Source organism: Ciona intestinalis, chromosome 6 (assembly GCF_000224145.3).
Source record: "Ciona intestinalis chromosome 6, KH, whole genome shotgun sequence".
NCBI classification, from domain to species: domain Eukaryota; kingdom Metazoa; phylum Chordata; class Ascidiacea; order Phlebobranchia; family Cionidae; genus Ciona; species Ciona intestinalis.
The window spans coordinates 1,567,270-1,593,139 of NC_020171.2; the positions used below are offsets into that span (position 1 = coordinate 1,567,270).

The 25,870-nt window shown below is 35.4% G+C and overlaps 5 protein-coding genes and 1 long non-coding RNA gene across 9 annotated transcripts in view; 4 read left to right on the top strand and 2 right to left on the bottom strand.

Annotated features, from left to right (window-relative positions):
* Window positions 1–1,179, bottom strand: part of LOC113474318 — a 2,517-nt gene extending 1,338 nt beyond the window's left edge. Inside the window, exons 1-4 of one of the 2 annotated variants that reach the window (XR_003395981.1) lie at window positions 1,116–1,179; window positions 909–911; window positions 689–876; window positions 475–489 (exon numbers count right to left, since the gene is read on the bottom strand). This is a non-coding gene — a long non-coding RNA (uncharacterized LOC113474318). Of the gene's footprint in view, window positions 1–474; window positions 490–624; window positions 877–908; window positions 912–1,115 lie in introns of those variants that run through there. The other variant, XR_003395980.1, reaches the window with a different exon arrangement.
* The window catches only part of LOC100182885 (L-proline trans-4-hydroxylase-like), a 13,195-nt gene extending 5,110 nt beyond the window's left edge, over window positions 1–8,085 (bottom strand). Inside the window, exons 1-10 of one of the 3 annotated variants that reach the window (XM_026834863.1) lie at window positions 7,974–8,085; window positions 6,899–7,029; window positions 5,967–6,063; window positions 5,384–5,573; window positions 4,747–4,838; window positions 4,470–4,560; window positions 3,730–3,816; window positions 3,310–3,392; window positions 3,036–3,147; window positions 2,342–2,844 (exon numbers count right to left, since the gene is read on the bottom strand). In XM_026834863.1, the coding sequence (XP_026690664.1) occupies window positions 2,692–2,844; window positions 3,036–3,147; window positions 3,310–3,392; window positions 3,730–3,816; window positions 4,470–4,560; window positions 4,747–4,838; window positions 5,384–5,573; window positions 5,967–6,007 (849 nt within the window). In that variant the 5' untranslated portion in view covers window positions 6,008–6,063; window positions 6,899–7,029; window positions 7,974–8,085 and the 3' untranslated portion in view covers window positions 2,342–2,691. Of the gene's footprint in view, window positions 1–2,341; window positions 2,845–3,035; window positions 3,148–3,309; window positions 3,393–3,729; window positions 3,817–4,469; window positions 4,561–4,746; window positions 4,839–5,383; window positions 5,574–5,966; window positions 6,064–6,539; window positions 6,872–6,898; window positions 7,030–7,973 lie in introns of those variants that run through there. The other 2 variants (XM_002119852.4, XM_026834864.1) reach the window with 2 other exon arrangements.
* LOC100185246 (ankyrin repeat domain-containing protein 29-like) lies at window positions 7,035–16,320 on the top strand. Its single transcript, XM_002119422.4, has 9 exons — window positions 7,035–8,129; window positions 8,597–8,707; window positions 12,979–13,077; window positions 13,439–13,537; window positions 13,805–14,002; window positions 14,145–14,233; window positions 14,533–14,641; window positions 15,519–15,617; window positions 16,183–16,320. Exons 2-9 carry the CDS (start codon window positions 8,609–8,611, stop codon window positions 16,273–16,275), a joined length of 885 nt encoding a protein of 294 aa, XP_002119458.1. The 5' UTR covers window positions 7,035–8,129; window positions 8,597–8,608; the 3' UTR covers window positions 16,276–16,320.
* LOC100187185 (leukotriene-B4 omega-hydroxylase 3-like) overlaps window positions 11,780–25,870 on the top strand; it is a 25,056-nt gene continuing 10,965 nt past the window's right edge. Inside the window, exon 1 of the mRNA XM_018812218.2 lies at window positions 11,780–11,791. The gene's annotated coding sequence lies outside the window, so the exon portion shown is untranslated. The remainder of the gene's footprint in view (window positions 11,792–25,870) is intronic.
* On the top strand, window positions 16,428–22,275 carry LOC100181326 (cytochrome P450 4F4-like). Its single transcript, XM_002121549.4, has 11 exons — window positions 16,428–17,519; window positions 17,785–17,929; window positions 18,309–18,441; window positions 18,941–19,102; window positions 19,605–19,764; window positions 20,130–20,285; window positions 20,568–20,655; window positions 20,787–20,889; window positions 21,149–21,365; window positions 21,555–21,637; window positions 21,996–22,275. Exons 1-11 carry the CDS (start codon window positions 17,304–17,306, stop codon window positions 22,171–22,173), a joined length of 1,641 nt encoding a protein of 546 aa, XP_002121585.3. The 5' UTR covers window positions 16,428–17,303; the 3' UTR covers window positions 22,174–22,275.
* Window positions 22,541–25,849, top strand: LOC100183683 (cytochrome P450 4F12-like). The gene is made up of 6 exons (XM_026834862.1): window positions 22,541–23,503; window positions 23,790–23,934; window positions 24,188–24,320; window positions 24,571–24,732; window positions 25,097–25,256; window positions 25,594–25,849. The coding sequence occupies exons 1-6, from the start codon at window positions 23,288–23,290 to the stop codon at window positions 25,753–25,755; spliced, it is 978 nt and encodes a 325-aa protein (XP_026690663.1). The 5' UTR covers window positions 22,541–23,287; the 3' UTR covers window positions 25,756–25,849.

Below are 25,870 nucleotides of genomic sequence, written 5' to 3' on the forward strand. Positions count from 1 at the left end.
ATCTCGATGACAGTCCCAACTCAATTCGCGACAACGTCCAACCAACTCCATCCACGACCACAGCCCAACCAACTCCATTCGCGACACACAGTCCAACCAACTCTATCACAGTACAACCAACTCCATCACAGTACAACCAACTCTGTCTGACCAACTCCATTCGCGACACACAGTCCAACCAACTCCATTCGCGACACACAATCCAACCAACTCCATCCGCGACACACAGTCCAACCACACAGTGCAACCAACTCCATCTGCGACACACAGTACAACCAACTCCATCTGCGACACACAGTCCAACCAACTCCATCCGCGACACACAGTCCAACCACACAGTGCAACCAACTCCATCTGCGACACACAGTCCAACCACACAGTGCAACCAACTCCATCTGCGACACACAGTCCAACCAACTTCATTCTTTTCCTGGTCAAGAACCTGGGATTTAGGCCAGGTTTGGCCCATTACCCCAACACCCGGAAAACCTATTGAAGTCTTTCATGCGACCGATGCCGCTCCATCTCGACAAGTCCCCAACTCCATTCACGACACACAATCCAACCAGTCTGACCAACTCCATCCGCGACACACAGTCCGACCTATACATTCGCGACACATACCTTTTCCTGGTCAAGAACCTGAGATTTAGGCCAGGTTTGGCCATTACCCCAACACCCGGAAAACCTATTGAAGTCTTTCATGCGACCGATGCTCCATCTCGATGACAGCCCCCAACCCCATTCGCGACAACGTCCAACCAACTTTATTTGCGCGACACACAGTCCAACCGGCTCCATTCGCTACACACATTCTGACCGACACACAGTCCGACCAACTCCATCCGCGACACACAGTCCAACAAACTCCATCCGCTGCACACAACCCACGCGACACACAGTCCGACCGACTCCATCCGCGACACACAGTCCGACCAACTCCATCCGCGACACACAATCCACGCGACACGCAGTCCAACCAACTGCATCCGCGACACACAGTCTAACCAACTCCATCCGCGACAGTCTAACCAACTCCATCTGCGACACACAGTTCAACCAGCGACACACAGTCCAACCAAACTCCAGCTGCCACACACAGTTCAACCAGCGACACACAGTCCAACCAACTCCATCCGCGACACGACACACACCTAGAGTCATCATGAACTAAGTCTCAGTCTTGGATTTTGTATCGTGTGGTAGCATCTTGAACCAAGTCTTCAACTCATGTCATCAACTTTGCGACACCGCATAGCAGTCGGACTTTTTCTCGCAACATATGCTCACCCATTATAGTGACCGCTGGGTTGAAGCAATGTCCGTTAAGTGTCTTGCCAAGGACCCACATGCCGACCAGTATTAGCATCGCCGTCGAGCTTCGAACCAGGGACACTTTGATTTCGATGCAGGCGTCTAAACCAGTAAGCCACTGCGCCGGATATCATTACTGCTTACAATTGCAGCTATTCTTGTATTAATGGACCGAACCTTCTTTGCTGCCGCGTATTGCTCAAGCTAAAGCGAAGCAAACTCGACAGGAAGCTATTACTAACAGAGATCGCAGATTATAGACAAATCAATATTCCTGGCTTCGGATTTTTCAAGCATGTATATCCTATTGTTGGCTGTACGATGCTAAAATATCTTGCTCCTGTCGCTTCTACAGCTTTTCCAGTGGGCATGACAGTCCTGGCCACAATAGCGGCGAGTGTCATCATACGTAAGTATCATATACACTAAATTCCTATTCGCGCCAACACCGACAGAAGAGACGTCGTTAATTGGAGAATAAAATATCGGCACTGGTGCAGATTTTTTAACTTTGTTAGGTATTTTAATGTAGGTCATTTATATATAATAGGACGTTTTTATGTTGGCACTGTTTTAACCCTATTTCCTGAATTGAACGAATAAATATCATCTCCCCCCTCATAGCAGGACAACGAAAGTCGTTATAGCGGGTGTTTTTTCCATGCATCTCGTGCTCGCTGTCAAGCTACCGCACATATAATTTAAAAGGACAAAGAAGTTACGTTTATTCATTCACTTATGTTTCATTCAAACGTACAGTAGGGTTGGGGAACATGGGACACCTTGTTTAACAATTAACAACAGTCTGTGGGAGTCGTGAATATACGGTTTGTTTACTGCCAAATGGGATGAGAAAATAGAGTAAAAAGGTGTCCCATCTTTCCCACCCTACTATATCGTATAATCATATACTATCGTTTTTACTTGTATTGTTCATTCACGTTTCTAGTATTGTATTTTCGTTTTGGATGCTGATTATTTCAAATAAAAATAACTTGAATCAGCTTACCCTTGTAAATTGGTTCTATTTTTGAATTAAAATTTACAATTGCGCTAAGGCAAATTAAACAACCACGAAGTTACATATATAGTAGCATTCTCACTGCTTTAAAAATACCTTTTTAATTGTTTAAACACAATTAGGAAACACGGGATATTGTGTGATAAAGGTATCCATCTTACCCCACTGTACTAATCATCGTAACTTTGAGCGGGCACGAGGTGCGTGAAACTGTACGAAATACAGGCATAACACGAGGTGTCAACTGTACACTAACTATTGCTCTACGAAGAATTAACAAGGTATTTTAAATTCATACAAATTAAGCACAATTTTGGCGCAAAGGGTTTTAATTTAAGAACCACTTTTGGCGAAAGTTATATTTTATATTCGGGCGGGTTTTCTACAAGTGAAGTCACGTCTTTGTTAACTTTTTCGGCGACGATCGTTTTATCAATACTAGGATCCATGAACCATTTGCCTGTTACGTCATCGAATACGTCACAAGCGAGAAGGTCTGAGTCTTCGACCTGAAAATGCGCTCATGTCATTTACGTGATACGGTGGGAGTTATGTGTATACTCATGCTCACTGTCGGGTTAATGAGCAAATTTTAGCCTAAACCTAAGACACCTAGTCGCACCTAAACCTAAAACCCCCTGGCGCGCATACAAACTACCTTCATACGCTGCGGGACCTCACCCACATAGAATATAATTACCTTCACAAGTTTAGTAGCTCTTGCATGATGATGGTCAATATACGGGTCGTTGTCCATTCTATTGTAGCATGGTATAATTACCCAACGTTTTCTATCGGAGTGGTTTTGGTCACTGTTTAAAAAAGATAAATTAGTTTAGTTTAAAATTCTTTGTTTATCACGAAATGGGACGAGAAAATTAACCAAAAAGGTGTCTCATCTTCCCCCTAGCCTACCAGTACCATATATATATATATATATTATTGTTTGTGTTTGTGTACGTATGTATATCAACCTTGAATGTAAAACATTGCAATGAAAGAAAATTCCATCTCCTGGCTCTAATTCAACATAAACTTGTTCCAATATCTTCTTGCACTGAAACAATAAGTTTTAAATAAGTTTAAAATTTAAAGTGGCAATATAACACATATATTTGATCTTAGCCTTATAGTCACTAGAAATGTTTTTTTTTGAATTGGCAGTCATTTATATAGCGCAAATTTAAATACATAGTATCTCTAAACTCGTGAGCAGGCATGATGTGTATAAAAATCGCTACGATGTATACTTTAAAGTATATTCGCTACCAGGTATACTTGTAAAGTTCCCTAAAAAGATAACCAATGCACCATGTTATAATAAAATAAACCTTCTGTCGAAATTTTCTATTCTTTTTGTGTTAGTCTCTTAAGTAAACAATTAAAATAGACACCTCTGCCAGTGTGTCTAAATCTGCCCCATTTTGTCCTCCAATACGAATGTGGTCGATTCGTCCCAATTTATGAGATCCTCTCAACACCTGTAAAGGTGTAGACATCATTTTAAATAATTTCCTGGATAAACTAAATACCTCAGAGTTGTACTTGTAAATGAGTCATAATATTAGAATAGCAAACATTTTTGGTATGTTCTGCATGGTTTTGCATTCAATTCTTATTACAGTCTTGCTCTTTATAATGGCATTGTTATGATATTACGTTAGGTCCCCAATACTCTTTGTTATAGCGCCACCATGCGGTATTTGGCGAGTCACGTGTTACGTTACGACATTGATTAAGGTTTTTGTTTTTAACATTATTACATATTACACCGTGACGTTTGAACTACTTTTTAAGATCTGTTTTGTCTCATAAACTTGTTTCTCATTTAATAAACGACCGAAGGTCATAACAGCATTATAAGAAAAACTATTGCTTTATTATAGAGTAGCTAATATGCAAGGACTAATGGATAACTCTGGTGTAAATCCCAGAGTCTATAGGACTTCACCCCCAAAAAATAGACGAATATTCATGACAATTTTTTACACTAAATATTTCTTTTAAAACCATAGAACACACTCTGATCTTTATTAATAACAAAACTGGGTGTTTGGTGATGTGACAGTTAACTTTTATTGGGACTGAAATGTCACAAATGTTTCCTATTCTAAACTAGTAACCTTTGTATTACCTTTAAGCAGCCGTTCCCACGGTCACACTTATGTATGGCAACCATCACAGACAGCAAGTCAGGAAACAGAATACCATTCTTGTACCAGTACCTATATATTAAAAAAGATTAAAATACAGCAAACTTAAAATAACCAGGGCTGGAGTGGTAACACAACGGCTTCTGCAAGTTGAGACTGGAACTTTACTGTAAGTTAAATTAACAAACAAATTAAACCGGTTGCTAAATTAAATTATAGTGACTCGTAAATTTTATGTATTAAATTAAACATACTTACCCATAATCCTGATGCCATTGAAAGGACCCACCAGTCCCGGGCTGCTTCATGTTGATTTTAGTATGGTAATGATATACTTCACCACCTAAGAGCTATCAAAATATTCAAGGTAAATGCAGATGCCCACAAATTTGTTAAACATAGGGAACCTTATTGATTAATGTGGTGAATACAATATACTTATAGACTCTGCTCAATGTTGTAAACTGGGTTGCTAAAAATATCACTACTGTTTTTTTAAAAGTTGGTCTTACACGTCACATTGAGCCTAAGGTTACGATTATACCACACATTATACATTTTGGATATTACATTACATGCGCACCAAATAATTCAGCAATTTAATCTTTATATTTGAATGATAAGTGCACAGATACATGCACATACTAAATGCCCAAAGAAACAATCGACCACAATGGTAGCAGTGTCAAGCTTTGAACCCTTATACCCAGAACTAGCAGCAGCAGGTGTGCTACCAGCTTGTTACGGCGCCGTAAAAAGGGTGTAAATAAAAGATATAGCAATTTAATTATTCTGTATGTGAATGACAAGTGCGCAAATAAATGCACCTACTTCTTCAGTGTGCTACCACTGGGCCCAGCGCAGTAAAAAAGGAGTAAATAAAAGATATAAATACTTTTTCAGTGGTGTCAACAATTCTTCTGCAGCGACCGATTAAACCCGTATAGTCAACTCCTGGGTGATTAAAGATAACCATGCGGGAATTCATTTTCTCACCATCTGGTAAATCGAACGCATGCTTCGTTACATGCCCAAGTTTGAGACATTTTTCTAACTTGTCAATTTCGGGAACAGTGAATAAACCTCTGGAATTAGAAGTTAATTTGTTGGATTTTGGTAGGATATGATTGTGTATGTAAAGTTAGAACATTTTATTGAATTTTATAAAATAAGTTTCAGCATATGGCATATATATCAAGTAGACGACGTGTATTCATAAACTTCATGCCTGTTGTTGAGTTATAAAATAGGTGTCTTCTTAGTTAGTGCAAACATATACGTAGGAGTCAGACATACATGGTGTATGCATATACCTTGTGCTCCCTGTCAAGTTATAACACGAGTGTCTTCTTATACACCAGACAGACATGGTGTATTCATACACCTCATGCTCGCTGTATATTCATACACCTAAGACATGCATATTGCTTGGTGTACCACCCAAATGACTGTTAATTACCATTCGCAAACAGACTTACCTTACCAATACAAAACCATCTTTATCAAAAGCTGTTTTCATTTCATCAGTGACGACCAGTTCTTCACCAGGTTTATACCGGAACTCTGGTACCGGTCCTGTAACAATATAAATTATAAATAAAAATTACTACCACACACATACAGAAAATTACAACCCAGCAGAAAAAACTCTCTATTTCAGAATGCTAGGCAATAGTAAAGTTATTTTGCTACATAATTAATAAACTAAGAGTAAAAGCTAATGGGTCAACCCTAGGTTTTAATCCCGGATACCATAGCACACCTCGCGGAGATCCCCATATCATATACCGTAGCAAACCGTATCATTATATACCGTAGCAAAAACCTTAGCGCGAAGTCCAAATATAAAACATAAAAAATCCAAATAATTTTCAATAAACTATAATAATAAAAGTAACTTTTATTTGTCTCTTCGATTACGGTAGCGAAGATTTAGAAATATTTTAAGCGAAAAGACAAGATATAACGAGAAAACAATAGTTGTTAAAACACGCTTACGGTTAAAAACATATTTACATAAACTGACCACTGTAGCAACCCATACAGCATACCTAATTCTCTTTTAGCCATTTCCAATTATATTAGTCAAAAATTGCAATTGTATAGCTGTATATGTGCAGCGATAACAGCAAACGTATTAACAGCTTAATTATTGTTCAATTATTAACAGGTTTGAGTGCATGTGGTGTCATTAAATACACAAAACAAACTGTTGTGGTAATAAATACCCCTTGTACAGTAGTACTGTAAGAGTATGTGGCATAAAGGTACCGGGTTCATAGCTTGGTGCTGCTACTACCTGTGTCATCGGGCAAGACAATTGACAATAGTTTCTCAAATTTATTAGGTCCTTATGGGTTGTCCAAATTATTAGTGAAATATATATAAATATAAACAGATAAATACTCACATAGTTTTTAGGGTGTATGAATTACCCGCATATGGAATACGATACCCATGGAACATGCTGCATTTCAGAGTTGTTCAGCCACATTAAGATAAATAACAGATGATATTTAACATGCATACAACCCTAATAACCTGTGACAATAAAACATTAAATTAGTACTTGAGTTTAATACAGAGTTTGGCATGTTTTAAACAGGAAACACATTTGTGAATTTACTACTGTCATTCTGGCAAAATCTTTGATGGCAACTTTGTGTTATTTTGGAAATGCATTAAATTGAAAAAGTGTTATTTGAATTAAAACATGGGAAAAAACTCGGACAAAACATTGGCATAAAACATGAACGGGCAAAACATAGACCATGGACAATACATTATTATAAAAGTCAAATACAACTGTTTTGCTATATACATATGAACTACTCTTATCACATAAAATACAAACAATCCATTAATACAGAACTTCCCCATTAGGCCTTTTAAATGCATATGCGTCATAACTGCTTTCTCTTTACATATTCCCATGACACCAGAATCATAATGAAATAAAAAAGTTCGACGCAAATGACAGACACATGGTTTGCATTAGAACAGCTGCTTTATAAATGCCATTGACGGCATATACTTCTACTTGTGCTTAGACTAAACGGTATAAAAAGCACTAAGCGGTATAAAAAGCAGATTTCGTATATTGGTCCATGTATGTAGAAGGTGTTTTTATAAAACAAGTTTAAAATGACTAACTGTAACAGTTTATGTAGCTATGAATTACAGAGTTACAGTTATGTGTATGTAAAAGCCTCAATTTTGTTGGTTTCAACCATATTCTATGTGGGTCAGATCAAAATTTAAGATAGTAAGTGTAGTCTACATTGTGTCCAACACAATTAACAAAACTGAATTGCATTATATTCATTAATTTGGGATTTTAAGCAAAAAAATGGCCCACTTTTTGACCTGGGATTTTATGCAAAAAAATGGCCCATTTTTGTTTCGTTTTACTTTTAAATACTTAATCTTTTAACTTTAGATAGTAAGTTTAAACACAATAAACAAATAGAATCACATTATTTTACCAATTTGTCACAAGTAATGACTAGCCAAGAACGCACTGTCGCAAGTGGAGATTTTCTCAACCATAATCGCAGCAGACGAGTAGTTTGTTTACCTGGTCACTCCGGTTGTACACTTCTCATAGATCCTTCTACACCATTACGACACTGCACTCAACGGTAAGTGTTAGTGTATGTTCAGAAACTAATAGTAATGTGGGGTAAGATGGATACATTTAGAACATAATATTCCATATGGCATATTTAATTGTATTTTAACAATTAAGCTTTTTTTTAGAGTCATGAGGATATGGTTATGTTATTTTGTAAATATTCTTTGTTTACTACTTAATGGGACGACAACAAAAAATCATGGACTATATTACTAGTTGCTATAAAAAGTTATCAACCGCTAAGTTATATATGTAGTAACTTGTAAGCAGACATGGGATGTATGAATCAGAATACTCATGTTATAATAACTTTCATTGCCCAGTCAAACATGGAAAAATAAATAACAAGTATATACATTCAGAAGTTCTTCACATTAAATAGATTCAAGACATTTTATGTAGATACATAACTGTATAGATTCTCGGTAAATAATTTATTTATCCCCCCACCTTAATAATATATGATTTCTATAGTCGGTATCGACCATGGAGGAAGCATTATTCGACGCTGCGCACGCAGGAGACAAACTGGGTCTCCTCCAGATATTAGAGACGGGAGACGTCAGCATCGACGTTACAGACGCTGTAAGTAAATTTTATGATTAAATAATTATTCCATATACTAGTAAATTGTAATAAAATAGAGGTCATAAAATGGGTAAATTGTAATAAAATAGAGGTCATAAAATGGGTAAATTGTAATAAAATAGAAATCACAAAATAGAAAACGTCAAGGTTAAGAAGTTGTATTTTTACACCTTTGTGGACTTTTCATTATCATTGGCCTAATTAAAAGTATTAACTAATAAACAAATATGATTCAGAATAAATAACTCAATTAAAACTGTCTCTTTTTCATGTTTTTTATATATTTTAGTGGGCTTTTGTTTAATGGCATAATCAATTAAAGTATTTTTGATAATTTTAGCCCATTTATATGTAGTAACATATAGAAACTTTTAAGCAGTTAAGAATTACAATAAAAAAATTACAGTTAAATCTACACAGCCTGAAGTTGTAACATCCTTTTAAATGCATAATTTTGACAAGACAGTTAACCACAAGTTAAACATGTGTAAAAATATTTATATGAATCATAACCTATATATATACAACATATATTGGGGTAGTAGATACAATATTAACAATTGAAAGTAATACAAGTCATATAAGTGTACAGTGACCCAAACATACATTATATATATCATACACTGATTCATGGCTCTTTAAACTAGGGACGTATCATCTATTCTAAATCAGCATTCAAGGTTGTATAACTTAACGCATTATAAACAAGTCCAAAAACATTGGTAGTTAGTTTGAATATGAAATCTAGTTAAATTTGGAGTCTAGGTTTAAGTAATCCTCCAATGACTCCAGTTTTTTTTTACATTATAAACAAGTGTAAATGATTGTTAGATAGTTTTAATATGGAGGCTAAGCTGGACTAATATTTTAAAGGTTCATCTGGTAAAAAAAATTAAAAAAACATAGCGTATTTTCTAAACTTCGGAAATACACTATGTTTTTTTATACCAAATGAGCCGTTGAAATATTACCAAAACTTATACTTATTGTTGGAATATTATTACATTATGCCCGGTAGTCGTAGTAACACAACATGGAGTCTAAAAATTATAAAGAAAATAAAGAAATGGTAACTGAAACAAGATGGTTGCTTTGTAAATATAGTTGCGCGGGTGGTCTATTCCCTGGAATAGCCACCAAGAAACCACACACCACACACACAAGTACTGAACCGGCTATATTATGCGATAGTCTGTTTGCCAGAACGGTTTTAGTCGCTGAAAAAGACAAACAGGCAGACCAGGGGAATGAATTAGTAAAAAGGAAATCGAAATCAGTACGCGGGCATCCTACTAAACTTGTAATAGACGACGGAAATAAACACAGATTTCTGGACATTATTCAAGGTAATGTAAAGTATGCTGTAATATAACTAAATATAAATTAAAAATATAGCATTTGGTCTATATAGTATAGCGATAGTTAATAGTTATTACTAAGTGTTGTAATAGACTTATGTGACTTTTTACGTCAATTTTAACATAATTGTTACATAACATCAAATTCATAGAATATTGACATTTAATTCACTGCAGTTTACATCACAATTTTGTTGTAGAAAAACCCACAGATGAAAATTCAAACAACAACGGGACTCCTAAACCTGTTGTGAATATTTCAAATTTCAGAAAAGAGAGTTAGAATGGAAACAGTGACAATGAAGTACTACCATTCATAAAAGCAAAAGGTTTTTAGTTTAAATTTTATTTTTGACCCAAAATCTTACCCATCTTATACACAGGCAGACGCAAGTTTAAGAAGCTTTTGCAATTTTTTTCGCTCCCAAAACGAGAAATAGATGTAAGTATTATGATATATATATATTAGTAATGTGGGGCAAGATGGATACCTTCAGCACATATTCCACATAATATCTAATACTTCCTACTTGTGTTTTGAACAATTAACACCACTCTTTTAAAGTCGCGAGGATACTGTTTATAAATCTGTTAAGGTTCTTTAATAATTACCAAATGGGACGATAAAATGAAATGAAAACATAAACTATCATACGCTAACCTACTAGCTACTAGAATGTGTTTATAATGATGTAATAATATGTTCTTACAGCTAACAAATACAGAGGAAATTCGGAGAAATTCAGAACTTGCTGATTTTGACCATTATTTACAAAATGTCAGTAACCACACAGGATTGGTCAGAACTCAACCAATCACAAAGCCGGTAAGAATTCAAATTATATCACACAAAACATTCAGACATAATTGAATAGTTAATGTTAAAAAAGTTACTGTGAATTTAAGTAGCTCGTAACTTCGTGCACAAGATTGTATTATGTCACACAATAAGACACTTTCCATATTTCCTACAAGGGGGGGGGGCCCAAAAAAAAATTTTTTAATTAAAAAACCCCACCCCCCCCCCCCCTTGGGGGGGGGGGGCTTCCAACCCCCCAAGCTCACGTTACATGTATAACTAGGAATTTAGAAAAATAAAACAAAATTAAAATTATTAATTTTTTTGACAGTCCAATTAATGACAACGTGGTTTGTTCTAGTTTACAACTCTTGCTTTCCTTTCCTAAATTTCTACAAGCAACTAATATGATGCTTGGAAATTATTTAATTTTTTTCTGCAGTCCACCAATAACAACGTGGTTTTGACCGCCTGTTCTTTAAATTTGGACGAGCGAGCACTTGATTATGATGTCATAAGCAACAATACTTTTGTTGGACGGAACGTAATTGACGTACGTTGGTATAATTCACTGAAACGACCAGGTAAGTAAAACAGAGGGTACAAGGTTCGATTCTCAACTGGGGTAGTTGTAAGTGCATGGAAGAATTGTGTATATGAAAAGACCTATGTCATTACTTGACAGTGAGCATGAGGTGTATGAATACACCATGTGTGTCTGCTGTATAAGAAGACACCCATGTTATAACTCGACAGTGAGCATGAGGTGTACACCATGTGTGTCTGGTATATAACCTAAATCGACAGCGGGCATGAGGTGAATAAAGTTCTATGATACCGTTTGACTTTTTAAAGTAGCCAAATTTCACTAAGTCTATTCTTGTTAATTGTATATCCTGAATTATATATTAGTATTTAAATAAGGTCACAATTTCCATTGACGCAGAGTAAGCTATTTAATAATAGATATCATGACGTTTAATTCCCTGCAGTAAAAAAACGAGGTCTTCAACGCACACTAAGTTGCAGGAGGTAAAAATTGCTCATAATAAAGAAACAAACAAGAGGAGTGGAAATATTATGATGTCACAGTTCACATTCACATTCTATTATTTCTATTATGGACCCAGCTGTCTCATATGATTCACAAATGTTATGTCATTTAGTTGTTTGTTACATATATAGTGTTACCACGTTACTTTAATGGCAGTTTTTTAAGATGCATATTTGTATAAATATATAATATTGTATTTTGTATTGTGTTACTCTTTTTCCCTTTTTTGAATCATTTTTCTAATACGCAATGTTCCATTTTATTTGTTGCAATGATTTAAACTGTGTATATGTTGTTGCAATGACTTAAACCGTCTATATATTTGTTAACTTTTGTTGCATTTCGTTTTTTTCGTGCGCTACATTTCCTAGCTGCATTTATATAAACACATCTATGCTGCCAATGTGTCTATTCACTTCTAATATATTCATGTGCGTAATATTTGAACATGCTCACAACTCAAATAGGTTTCGAAATCCAAATATGAAACCAAACATAACGAAATATCTAATGCAAAGCTCTTTATCATTTTTGGGTTGGTGAACCCCTAAAGTTGTTGCGACAAACTCATGCACTGTGCACACCAGTTGAAGAGCACTGATCTAAAATACCACTAAAAGGCGAAATTTATATATACTAGTTTCTGGATATAATTATATAATTAGAGGAAAATTATTATTCATTATGTTATTTTTTAATTTTAAACTCTGTATTATACATTCATGGTCACTAACAGAATGAGTCTTAGAGCTGAATATTTTTTTAAATAAATACTACATTATACAACATCATTAACACAATGAACTTCATTACAGTAGGTGACTAAAAATTAAAAAACAATGGCAAAAATTATGTATATATTATATATATATATACATATTTTAGTTGTTTGATATAAACAGGAAACAATTATTAATCATTAAGTTTATTTATTCTAACACTGTCATTGCCTCATTTATTTTATGGTGTCAGCGTGTCACTAAATAATGAGTCTTACAGAAGCTGACTATTTTTCTAAATAAATAAATACTATCATTACACAATAATTGTATTACAGGAGCTGACAACACCGCTTATGCTGGCATGCATAGGCAACCATGTAGACTGCGTAGAATTATTAATTGAATTTGGATCTTTTGTTGATGCAAGAAGATCAGTACGTAAACAATGACTTTGTAATCCATGTCTTAGTATGCAAAACTGTTGCTAGATTTTGTTTTAAATTGTTGGATATTTTGGTATCGAAGTTAACCATTACTTCTGAAATATTTTCTAGGTTTAGTGCGCAAAGAATATTTTAGAGGATTTTGAGAATTTCTTATACTTATTTGTTTAATATTACAGTAAAGATATGTCAAAATATGATATTTTGTATGAGATTTATATATATATATATATATATATATATATATATATATATGCACTAAACAGCGCTCCTAAAGTTTTTTTATGGGACATTCCCATGCCAATTTGCCAGAACGTTTAAGTTTACCTGAACTAATGTTGTTGTATTACAGACTGGATCTTCGGCCTTATTTCTTGCCTCACAATGCGGCCATTATGACGTCGTTAATTTATTGTTAAATAAAGGAGCTCTTATTGATGGCATGTCAAACGTAAGAATAAAAATTAAAATCAAATTTAACAAATAAAATAAAACTTTAAAGTAAAGTTTTTACACCCATTTTTAATACTTAAAAAAAATGTTTAAATTGGTATTTCTGTTTATATTTAAAGAAAAATTCTACTATTTTTTTAATAAAATTTAACAATATACTTTAGGATTAAACCTAAAAAACTGTAGTTTCGTATATATATAAATATATATATATATAGGTCTTTTTAAAATTTTAAACAATTGTTACTTTCGATTTTCAATACAGAATGGTGGAACAGCATTGCTTATTGCATCACAAATGGGACATTCTGAAGTGGTTCAACTACTTTGTAATAAACGCGCAAATGTTCATCTTGCGTTAAAAGACAGGACTTCTCCTATTTTTGTGGCAGCCCAGAACGGCCACCTCGAAACTGTACGTGTACTAGAGTGCCATCGTGCGGATGTTAATTGCCGGAGAGTGGTAAGTTTTGAAAACTTTTTAATCACATTTTTTACCTTTCCGTAAATATTGCGAAAAACTTTTACAAAGGTTTATGTATAGCACTATGTTTTCGTAAATTTTACAACTTTTTTTAAGATTTTGTATTTTTTGTTTATTTCAGGATGGGATTTCCCCTCTTTGGATTGCAAGTCAAATGGGGCATTCCCATGTGGTGAAGCACCTTATTGATAATGGGGCATCGGTAGACAGGTTAACAATATGCTAATTTTATATATTTTTTTGTAGTTCCGAATGTTTAAAACCATTGCCCAACCAAAAAGGTTTGTATGTATTCTATAGGCCTCCAACAGCAAGCATGCCAGTGTGTATAAGGTTTAGCCTATTACCCCAAATAATACAAAGATATATACAGAAGGATCAGATTGTCTATAGAGATATGTTTCTATACAATAATTTAATATAATAATTGGACATATAGATGTTAAACATTTATCGCAACAATACAAAACTAACAATTAATTCAATACATTCATTATTTCTTGTTTTAGACCACGGAACATAGATGGGGTAACACCATTGTTCAAAGCAGCTTGTAAAGGTTATGCTGATATTGTGGGCTTCATCTTAAGTAAACATCCAAACCTAACAGTACAGAAGGTAAAGTGCAATAACTCCTAACTAAACACATCTACATGTAAAATATAGTAGGGGCAGCAGTACAACAAAATATAGTAGGGAGGGGTAAGACGGGACACTTTTGGCACATAATATCCAAATATTCTGATTGTGTTTTAAAAATTAACAACGGTCTATGGGAGTCATGAGGATAAAGATTTATATTTATTTAGGTGTTCTTTGTTTGCTACAAAATGGGACAAGAAAATAGAACGAAAAGGTGTCCCATCTTCCCTACCCCACTATATTTAATTTCCCCTTTAAATACAACAACAAAGGACCTATAAACTTATATATAACTGCACGGCATGCCATGAAACTTGAGATTTAGCCAGAATTATCCCATTACTTATACACACGGAGCCCTATAACCTTTCTATATGCCATGGCCCATGTGAGCTAAGATTTGAGCCAGAGTTGGTCTATTACACATACACACTGGTTATATAGGCCAATATATGTTTCTACATGCCACGAGACTGGAGATTTGGTCCATTACCCCTACACACATACCCTGATAAGCCATATATCTTTGCATACCCGTGAGGCTGAAGGGTTGGCCCATCACCCCCTTACCCCTACCCTTAAACACTATATATATCTTTCTATATGCCATGGCCCATGACAGCTAAGATTTGGGCCAGAGTTGGTCTATTACACATACACACTGGTTATATAGGCCAATATATGTTTCTACATGCCACGAGACTGGAGATTTGGCCTATTACCCCTACACACATACCCCTATAAAGTATAACTATAAACCCATATATCTTTGCATACCCGTGAGACTGAAGGGTTGGCCCATCACCCCCTTACCCCTACCCTAAACCACTATAAGCCATATATCTTTATATAGTGTGGATACTCCCCACTACACGCAGCAGCTTATTTTGGATACGAAGATGTTGTTGAATTACTGCTTGATTATGGAGCGAAAACTAAATCAAGAGACAAAGTAAAAATATTTTGGAATTTTATCTTATTTGGATATTTTATCTTTTTGGGAATTTTTCTTTTTTTTTGTTTTTTTTTTCTTTTTGTTGTTGTATAGGATCTCAAACTGAAGTATACCCAAATAAGGCTTACAACTTGTTACTAGTTTTTAGCATAGGTTGTTTATAACTTGTTTGTATGTAGTATGTTACGTAACTCGTAAACTGGAGTATAACCGAATAAGATTTATAACTTCTTATTTGAATATGAAGTTAAAACTAAATCAAGAGACATAATAGTAAAACCATTTAAGACAAAGAGTTTTTAATATATTTTTATAAACTTGTATGCACGGTACGTAACTCGTAGTGGTACAAGGAAAAAATGACATGCTGACCACTGCATGTTTGCAAATACAATAATATAGTTGTGTTTAACATTTACAATGTCTACAAAACACTAATTTGCAAATGAGAATAAAATGTTGCAACACAGCGCCCAACAGTCCAGAGTACACGAGCCATTTCATTTGGTTAAAGTTGAACATTATTTGCATAGCTTTCAACGTAACTATGTTTGCTTTACAGAACGGTTTGGACCCAGCGGAACTTGCCCTCGCTGAAGGCCATGAAGCGATTTCAAAACTCATCAAAATGAACCAACAGCCCGGCTTATACTAAACGCACGTTTTGCATGCTTTGGAACAATAAATGATTTTAATATGGAAGTTTATAGTTGTTTTATTTTATGATTGTTTGCACGTCTAAGATGGTGGGGTGGTTTTATCACTTACTAGAAGTTTTCAAGGCTGCGTGTTAATGTTTACCCATGTGATTCTATTCTGGGATGTTTGTTCTGCTCAAAAGTGGAATAAACTAGGGGTTATTGGGCCAATGTCTGAATGTAGCACCCTGGGTGTTCGGACTTGGGGTAATGGGCAAACTCTGACTTAATCCTCGGGTCTTATAGCGAAGTGAAACGTAACTCTTTTACAAACTCATGGCCAAAGCTTAAAGTCAGAAACATAACTTGTTACTTGACCTAGGTCAACGCCAGACGCAATTTTTGCAACACGAAATACCATAAATTTCATTTATCTCTTCAATACAGTAACGAAGTACAGACTAATTAAAACAGCGAAGAGAAGGGAATTAGCAACAAAACGAGATTTGTTAAAACATTTAACAGGAAACAAAATGAATTAAAATATCAAATAACATCATGAATGCTAAACACGCACATTTAAAACCCAACTCGTGCCAGCAACAACCTTGAGAAATTGGGAATTGTTTATTTTGAGTAACGGTGACAAACAACAATCGTTATGGTAAGGTAATCATTAAAGGTAGTTAATCATTAAAGAAGTTGTGAACCTTGTATCACATAGTTTACAATATTTAAGGTTGGTAACTATATAAACCTTGGGTCTGTGGTTTAGTCGTTTAGTCGACCGCTACCACATCATATCTTTTTTTTTCTAATTACGAATTTGGTAATTACGAATTTAATTACGAATTTGGTGAAAATTTAATAATTATCTTTTACAGTTGCGAGAATACTATTTTACAGTTCGGTAAAGTTATAGTATACTACCAAATAAGACAATAAATGAGAATAAAATATGAACCATTTTACCCCAACCTACTATAATATGTAAACTGATTTTTATTGAATAAAGTTTTAAACAGAGCTTTAGTGCATTTTTAATATGGTAGCACAGTCTCAACTTGAGAGTCTATTACTACAAAGTGGAGGTGGATTTATATTCCAAACTCTACTTGCCGATGTCTTACTGTTTGCCGCGCTGGTATTTGTAACTGCTAAGTATGTAAGTCCTGCCGTAAAACACCAGGTTTTATTGAGAAAATGCGCAAAAGAAGTTGGAGGTCCAAAAGGACATTGGTTCTATGGCGATTTACTTGAGGTTTGTGTAGATTATGATTATATTCTTAACCCTGCGATAGGGATTTTTGTCAAAATTTTAGGTGAAATTGCTAAAAGGCAAAACACTTCTGATTGTAAAACATAGGGAACCTCATTGATTATTGTGGTGAATGCAATTTACTTTGGCTCTGCTTATTTGTATAGACACTTAACAGCAGGGTAAAAGCTGTTTTAGGGTAAAAAAATTGCCTAATTTATATACAATGCAGTACCAACCGTTGTTTTAATTTTTCACATGCATTCAGTATGGCTATGATGAAACTGGAGTATGGAACAGCGTGAAGCGATGTGAAGAATTCCCAGCAATGTGCAGTCAATGGTTGGGTCCTGCACAAATGAATGTACAGCTATATCACCCAGATGTTACAAAGACTGTGCTATCCAAGTCATGTAAGCCATATCATATTGTTATACAGGCTTATATACCAGACATTGTTATACCAGACTTATATACCAGACAACCGAATGATGGCTGTCAGGTAGTTAAACAATTCACCTCAAATAACAGGTATATATATTTAAAACACAATATTTAGCCACAAGTTACATATGTGGCAACTCGTAAGTGGGCACAAAGTGAATAAAACAGAACAACCGTGTTATAACGACTGTTGTTTACTTGTTTTCAGCCACGCGAGTATAAATAAGTTTTATTCATAGCGTGCAAATTTTGATATGAATAAGATTCTTGTCCCTCTACTGTCTGACACAACACACCAAAAACAGTGATGGCAATATATTTTTACATTTACTATTTTCACATTAACAGACCCAAAAAGTTACGCTTACAACAAGTTCTTAAAACCTTTGCTACGAGATGGTTTGGTGACGTCAAAAGGCGATTTATGGAAACGTCACAGAAGGTTGCTAACCCCTATCTTCCATTTCGATATTTTGAAATCGTAAGTTCAAATTTAAGGACACAGTTCATACAGTTTGTAATATGATAGCCTACTGTGTTATTGTGTATATATAGTGTTGTTTATATTTCTATATAGTGTTATAAACAGAGCATGTAAACATGGTTAGGCGTCAATGTTTTGGGGTACACTTGTTTATTTTATTAACTGATACTGATAGTTTTATACATTTTTTAACCATATATCGTTGTGGTAAAACCGAAGTAGTTTGTTACATTTTTGAGTTTTGCTTTAACATTGCCAAAATATGTGTTATGCCCAACACTGTGCATGCAAAATCGTAAAAATACACTTTTAAAAATTTGACATAGGCTACATTGGTTTTACCTTGACGATATATATATATATATTTATATACATCTTTTAAACCAGTATTAACACTATGCACATAAAATAGTCCATTGCATAGCCTACACTACAGCATAAAGTAGTTATTATACATCAACCATATTCACTCAACTGAATTCAACTACTTTTTCAGCCATGTCCAAATTTTTAACCAAAACTCATCACGCTTGCTTGAATGGATGGAGGAAACCTCAAAAAGTGACGTTGGGCGTGATGTAGCTGTTCCAGACTGTGACATGGCGTTTAACAATGTAATGGAATGTGTGATGTCTAAGAAAAGCAGTGACCTAACAGGGTAAGAAATATGGTATATAATATATATTAGAGTCACAAAATGTATATCACAAAATTCAAATCTACACTAGCAAACACCTGCAGTTAAGCTTGATAATTTGCTTATCAAATTAATTACTTGGTTAAATAAACATAAATATTTATCCTCGCGTGACGGGGCAACGACAGTCGTTAAAACATGAATGTGCTAAAATGGTATTCCATTAAACATCGTGCCGTCTTACGATTTAACAAAATTTTGTAGGTTACTCTACGGCAATTTTATGTCTCAAGTCTCTTTATAACAAGGCTAAGGCAACAGAATACCCCATAGTTCACAAAGTTCATGATTTTATAACCTTAAGCAAACATACTATAGACATTACATAACTTTTGAACCATATCTGCATACTGGGCTAATTTACAGACACTATTAATCACTTTAAAACCATAGGTAAAGTAATAATACTATAAACATATTATAGACTTTACATTTCATAACCTTAAACCCACTATATTTACAGAGAGACCACAAGGTACACTGGCTATGTACAATCTGTATCAGCCATGATGTTTCAAAGGTTATGTCAACCAATCCTGCACAGCGATTCTATGTTTAAAGTTTCCGGCCTCGGACGCAGGTTTGCCGTCGCGAAAAAGGGGATAGAAGATTATGCAAACAAGGTAGGTTGATATAACCGACACAATTTCACTGCTGTATGCAGTAGGAGATACATATATACATTTTGTATGCATTTGTATTTAGTAATTGTAATCGTAAGATAAAACCTACATGCAAAAAGTTTAATATGCAAAGTCTTTACACAAATATGTATTAACATTTGTATACGGACCTTTATGTTTAAAATACAAAATGCATGAACAAATTACAATACCAATTACCAAGTGTTCAGACTTTTTACCAATAACATAACATGTAAAATACATTTATTCTGCGATAATTTTCTATTTGAATTTTCAACCAAAACACAATAACACCTAAATTACATTAATTTTGTAACAATTTTAAAAAGTGATTTTTCCTACAGATAATAATAGAACGACGGGCAATACTTTCAAGCAATTCCCCAAATAGTGAACTAACCACGACGACTGTAAAAGATGACGTCACTGGCACGTCATTCAATTTCAACAGACGTAAAGGGAAAATGGTCGATTTTCTGGACATACTTATACAAACAAAGGTATAGCAACGGAATATACAATTGTTTAATTTAGTAATACACTTACCTAACATCAGTTAAATAAGTCCTGTATTGTAATTTTGACTTGTTTCGCTAAACAACATCAAAAAACGACAACCAAATTGCTATAAGGTCACTTTCAAAAATCCGCGAAAAATTGCTGCTCTTCCGTTAGGGGGTTTTTGTACCATAGAAAACATAACTGAACGCATCGTATACATATATAGGCCTATCATATATATATATGTTATATTTGTATATATTGAGCATTGCATGTTATAGGACCAAGACGGCGTTGGTTTAACAAACGATGAAATAAACGACGAGGTTATAACTTTCTTCAGCGCTGGACACGAGACCGTTTCAAACGGTAAGTCCAGATTTCTGTACATTCGAATTTCGCATTTTTATTTTCACATGCGTTTACATATACTTGTAAATCAAGTAGTTTTTTTGCGGTTTTTTCTGTAGGCGAATATTATAACACATTTGTATTTACAGCTATAACATGGAGTCTGTATACTCTCGCATCAAACCTAGACTGCCAAACAAGATGCAGAGAAGAGATAAAATCTGCAGTTGGGGATAAAGAGACTCTCGAATGGTAAGTTGCACGGTGCAACAGATTAAAAAGTTTGCATTTTGCGGTGGATATACTTAACAATATTTCCCCGATTTTTGATTCAAATACTTTTTGCGGAGCTTCGCACCGATTTTGACCTAATTTTTAGGGTTAACTACGAAATTTTCATAACAAACGATCTGCGTACTGGGTTTTGGTAAAAAAACACAAATTTTAGCGCAGTTTTTCCAATCTTGACGTTTTATGCTGTAATATATGTTTTAACCTTTTTGAATTCCAGGGCCGACTTATCCAAGTTGCCATACATGACACAATGCATTAAAGAAGCGATGCGACTTTTCCCCACTTTACACGTGGTTGGGAGACAGCTTACTGAAGACGTTACATTATCACATCGATTTAACGATTGGAAACCAGTTACACTACCTAAGGGGTCAAGCATAGGAGTAAATATCTTCGCAATGAACCGTAACCCGCACATATGGGACGAACCAGAGGTAAAAGTTTAGTCCGGCGCCGTGGCACAGTTGGTGGTCCTACCAATGTGGGGAAATGTGTCCATACATAAAAATCGCCAGGATAAACTAGTTACATACGTTCATACAAAGGACGTTGGACTTTAATAGTTGACTTTGTTTAATGACTAGCTTGGTAAATATATGCTTACATGACGTACTATTTTACAGAAATTCGACCCTGAACGATTTAGCCCAGACAACACGGCAAATAGGTCACCTCATGCGTTTATACCGTTCGGCGCTGGGCCAAGGTATGTTTATTAGAACATATAAAGCAAATAACCTTGTTTGTGGTTTTATATGATGCGTATAACTGGCCTAAATATCATGCTTCTGTCTCGCTGTAGGGCTGCACCCATGTTTAGTAAGTCCTGTTTAAAACTCGGTATATTTTAATACCATATCTTTTTCTAAAGAAACTTATGCGTGCAACCACGGCCTACTAGAGATACGCGTGCAACCACGGCATACTAGAGATATCTCTAGTAGGCCGTGGTGCAACTATAGCCTAAATCTCATCCCATAATGTCTCGCTGAAGGACCTCACTCATATAGAACACCCTGTTTTGCTCGTCGTGTTATGTTTTAACACTTTATACTTCTATATAGAAACTGCATCGGACAGAACTTCGGCATGCAGCAGATCAGAGTTGTACTGAGCAAAGTGCTGAGAAAATACGAAGTCTACGTAGATGAGACTTTGCCGAAACCAGTCATGGTCCCAGGAGTTGCCATGCAGCCCAAAAATGGCGTCTACATAAAAGTCAGAAAACTGTCGAAAGAGTGACGTTTAGCAGCGGAACAATTTTACGAAAAGGAAAATGTTTAATCTGACACTTAATCTTTACATTGTATATCTTAACTTAACACAATAAAAACGTCAAATCAATATTATGGTTTCATTTGTTGCTTAATTGTTCGTAAAGTGCTGACACGGTGGTTAGCGCGACTGCCTCTAACCTAGAAGTGATGGGTTCAAGGCTTGTCGCTGCTACTAATATGGAAGTATATGGTCCTGGGAAAAGCGCTTGACGGCAATTATACTGCAAAACTAATCTGTCAGTCATATATAACAAAAAAATCAACATAGTTATATACGTGGTAACACGAAAGCGGGCACAAGGAGTGTAAAACAAAAGATCTAGCATGGTATATATCGACTGTCGTTGCCAGACACGCGAGAATAAACAATTACATTTATGCATACGAACAAGTTTGCAACTTTGCAGTTTTTATATTCTTGGTCTAGTTTACTGGCAAAAGCAATCGCAGCAAGGACATTTACCGTAAAAACCAGGCATTGTGTACCCATACACATACATCGAGGCCATTGTTAATATGTGACCAGACCACATTCGAAGTTTGGTAGACGCTTTTACCACCTTGGCTGGCATTTGAGACTTTCAAGGCCGAATTTTTTGGAACAATATATAAATAGGACCTCGAAAAACTCGGTCAAATTCAACGCAACGGAGTTGGAATAAGAACCAAGTTGTTAAAGGTTTATACCGGATAAGCGCTCTAACATTAGAGCCTAATGCTGGCATGCTTCTACTTGCGTTCGATGTTTCATTTCTGAACGAAATATTTTATTTTGTTTTTTTGGTGACGAACAAAAAAAGATCAATAAAGGTTATCAACTAACCAAAACTGAATTTTCATTTTTCGCATTTTGTACAGTTCAGCTGCACCGCGAGTGAAAAGTGTTATGGACCCACTGTTGGCTCATTACCACCAAACTGTAATACTGTGGTTCAAATCTATGATATTTCGGTTCCCGGCGCTGAGCATATTGGTTAGCGCGCCTGCTTTTAACCTGAAAATTACAATCATGATCTATTTTTAGGTTACAGAGGTTGTCTAAGGATCTTATCTTTGCTGTTTTAAAGTGGAAATTAAACATGGTGGCGCAATCGCAATTGGAAAGTATTCTACTTCAAAATGGAGGTGGATTTATATTCCAAACTCTACTTGCCGATGTCTTACTGTTTGCCGCGCTGGTATTTGTAACTGCTAAGTATGTAAGTCCTGCCGTAAAACACCAGTTTAAGTTGAAGAAATGCGGAAAAGAAGTTGGAGGTCCAAAAGGACATTGGTTTTATGGCGATTTGCTTGAGGTATATACCTAATCTTAATTTGTAAGTCAGTGGCCCAAATTTTACAGCCACGCTTTTTAACTGTAATTCTTCCCTTTTATCTATATAGCGTGTTTTAACGACTGTCGTTCGTTTTAAGTTTTGCTATTCTTTTCGAAGAGATAGGTAAAAGGATGTGTTAGGTTATGTTAAGATCAACATTTACAACTGCTTTCCCTAGCTAGAACCCTTAATAATACTTTTTTAAACATTTTTTATGCGTACATAGTCGTAAAACTATAGCAACTGATCTTTCACACCGTTTCAGAACGGTTACGACAAGACTGGGCTTTTAAACAGCGGGAAGCGATGTGAAGAATTCCCAGCAATGTGCACCCAATGGTTGGGCCCTGTACAAATGAATGTACAACTCCATCACCCTGATGTTACTAAAACAGTGCTATCTAAGTCACGTAAGTGATCAAACACATTAATGCCAAATAGTAGGGTGGAAAAAAGGGGACACCTTTTCATTCTATTTTCTCGTCCCATTTGGTAGTAAACAAAGAAAATGCAAAAGTGTATAAAATCGTATTCTCACGACTTCTATAGGCCGTTGTTAATAGTTGTTTGAAACACGATCAAGATATTTGGATAATATGCGCCAAAAATGTCCTGCCTTCCCCCACCCCACTACATACACAAACACAACAGCGTTTTTTACAGACCCAAAAGGTTACGCGTACGACAAGTTTTTAAAACCTTTGCTGCAAGATGGTTTGGTGACGTCAAAAGGCGATTTATGGAAACGTCACAGAAGGTTGCTAACCCCTATCTTCCATTTCGATATTTTGAAATCGTAAGTTCTTAGTTGATAGTCTATACGTTACAGGTTCTTAACGTTATTCATCAAATTTATTAAACATGTTTACACCGAGGTGTATAACTGTTGTTGCCCTACCATGCGAGGATATATAGGTTACATCCGTGGTAACTCGCCAGCAGGCACAAGGTGTATGAAACAGAACATCCGGCCGTGGTATAACCACTGTCGTTGGCTGGCCATGCGAGAATAAAACAATTTACATTCATTTATAACCATGTTTTAGCCATGTTCAAATTTTCAACCAAAATACAACTGAACTTCTCGACTGGATGGAAGAAGCGTCGAAAAGTGACGTAGGGGGTAACCTAATGATCCCGTGTTCCAACATGGCGTTCAATAACGTCATGGAATGTGTGATGTCACAAAAATGCAGCGCCAAAGAAGGGTAATTTTTTTCTATAGAACAGACTACTAGAAATATGGAATGTGTGATGTCACAAAAATGCAGCGCCAAAGAAGGGTAATTTTTTTCTATAGAACAGACTACTGGAAATATGGAATGTGTGATGTCACAAAAATGCAGCGCCAAAGAAGGGTAATTTTTTTTCTATAGAACAAACTACTAGAAATATCTCTATAGTCTGTATAGTAGGCCTTCTAGAAATATCTTGTTAGGGTAGGACGTAGGAGAATATGCAGAATAGGCTATTGTGTTTGAATGGAACGACTAAAGTTTCCCCGCCACGGGATATAAATAAGTTTCATACATTTACATCTAAAAATTCACATTAATATAATTCTATTTTCAGAGAAATTTCTACCTATACCGGATATGTAAAATCTATGTCTAACATGATGTTTCAACGACTATCTCGACCACTTTTACACAGCGACACTATGTTCAGATTTTCTAAACTTGGCAAACGGTTTAGCTTTGCTAAGAAAGGGATTGAAGATTATGCGAGTAAGGTACGCTTATATTATCTTGTTTAATTTCTGCTATATACTTTTATATGATTGCACTCTATAGAAATAAATCCCAAACAACAAGACTCAAAATAAGACTGTTGAATTTTGCAGCGTTTGGGTCGGAAGTTACAATTTTACTTTTTTGGATTAGATAATTCCTATTTACAAGTTGAAAACAGAAACTTTTCTGTCGTCTGTATTTCCTGTTGATGGGGTAAGGGGCCAAATCTTGCCTAAATCTCAGGTCCCGAAGAAGGGACCTTACCTATAGAAATGAAACATCTGCGTTTATCCGGTGCTTACTTTTTACAAAAACGTTTAATATTTATTTTCACAGTTAATAAAAGAACGGCGGGCAATACTTTCAAGCAATTCCCCCAATAGTGAACTAACCACGACGAATATAAAAGATGAAGTCACTGGCACGTCATTCAATTTTACCAGACGTAAGGGAAAAATGGTCGATTTTCTGGACATACTTATACAAACAAAGGTATAGCTAGTAGACTTAATACCAGAAACTTAATAAAATCCTAACATACAACACAGAGCGGTTTAGGCGCAGCACGGTTTTGTAAATTTCAAATATATAGTAGGGTGGGGGAAGATGGGAC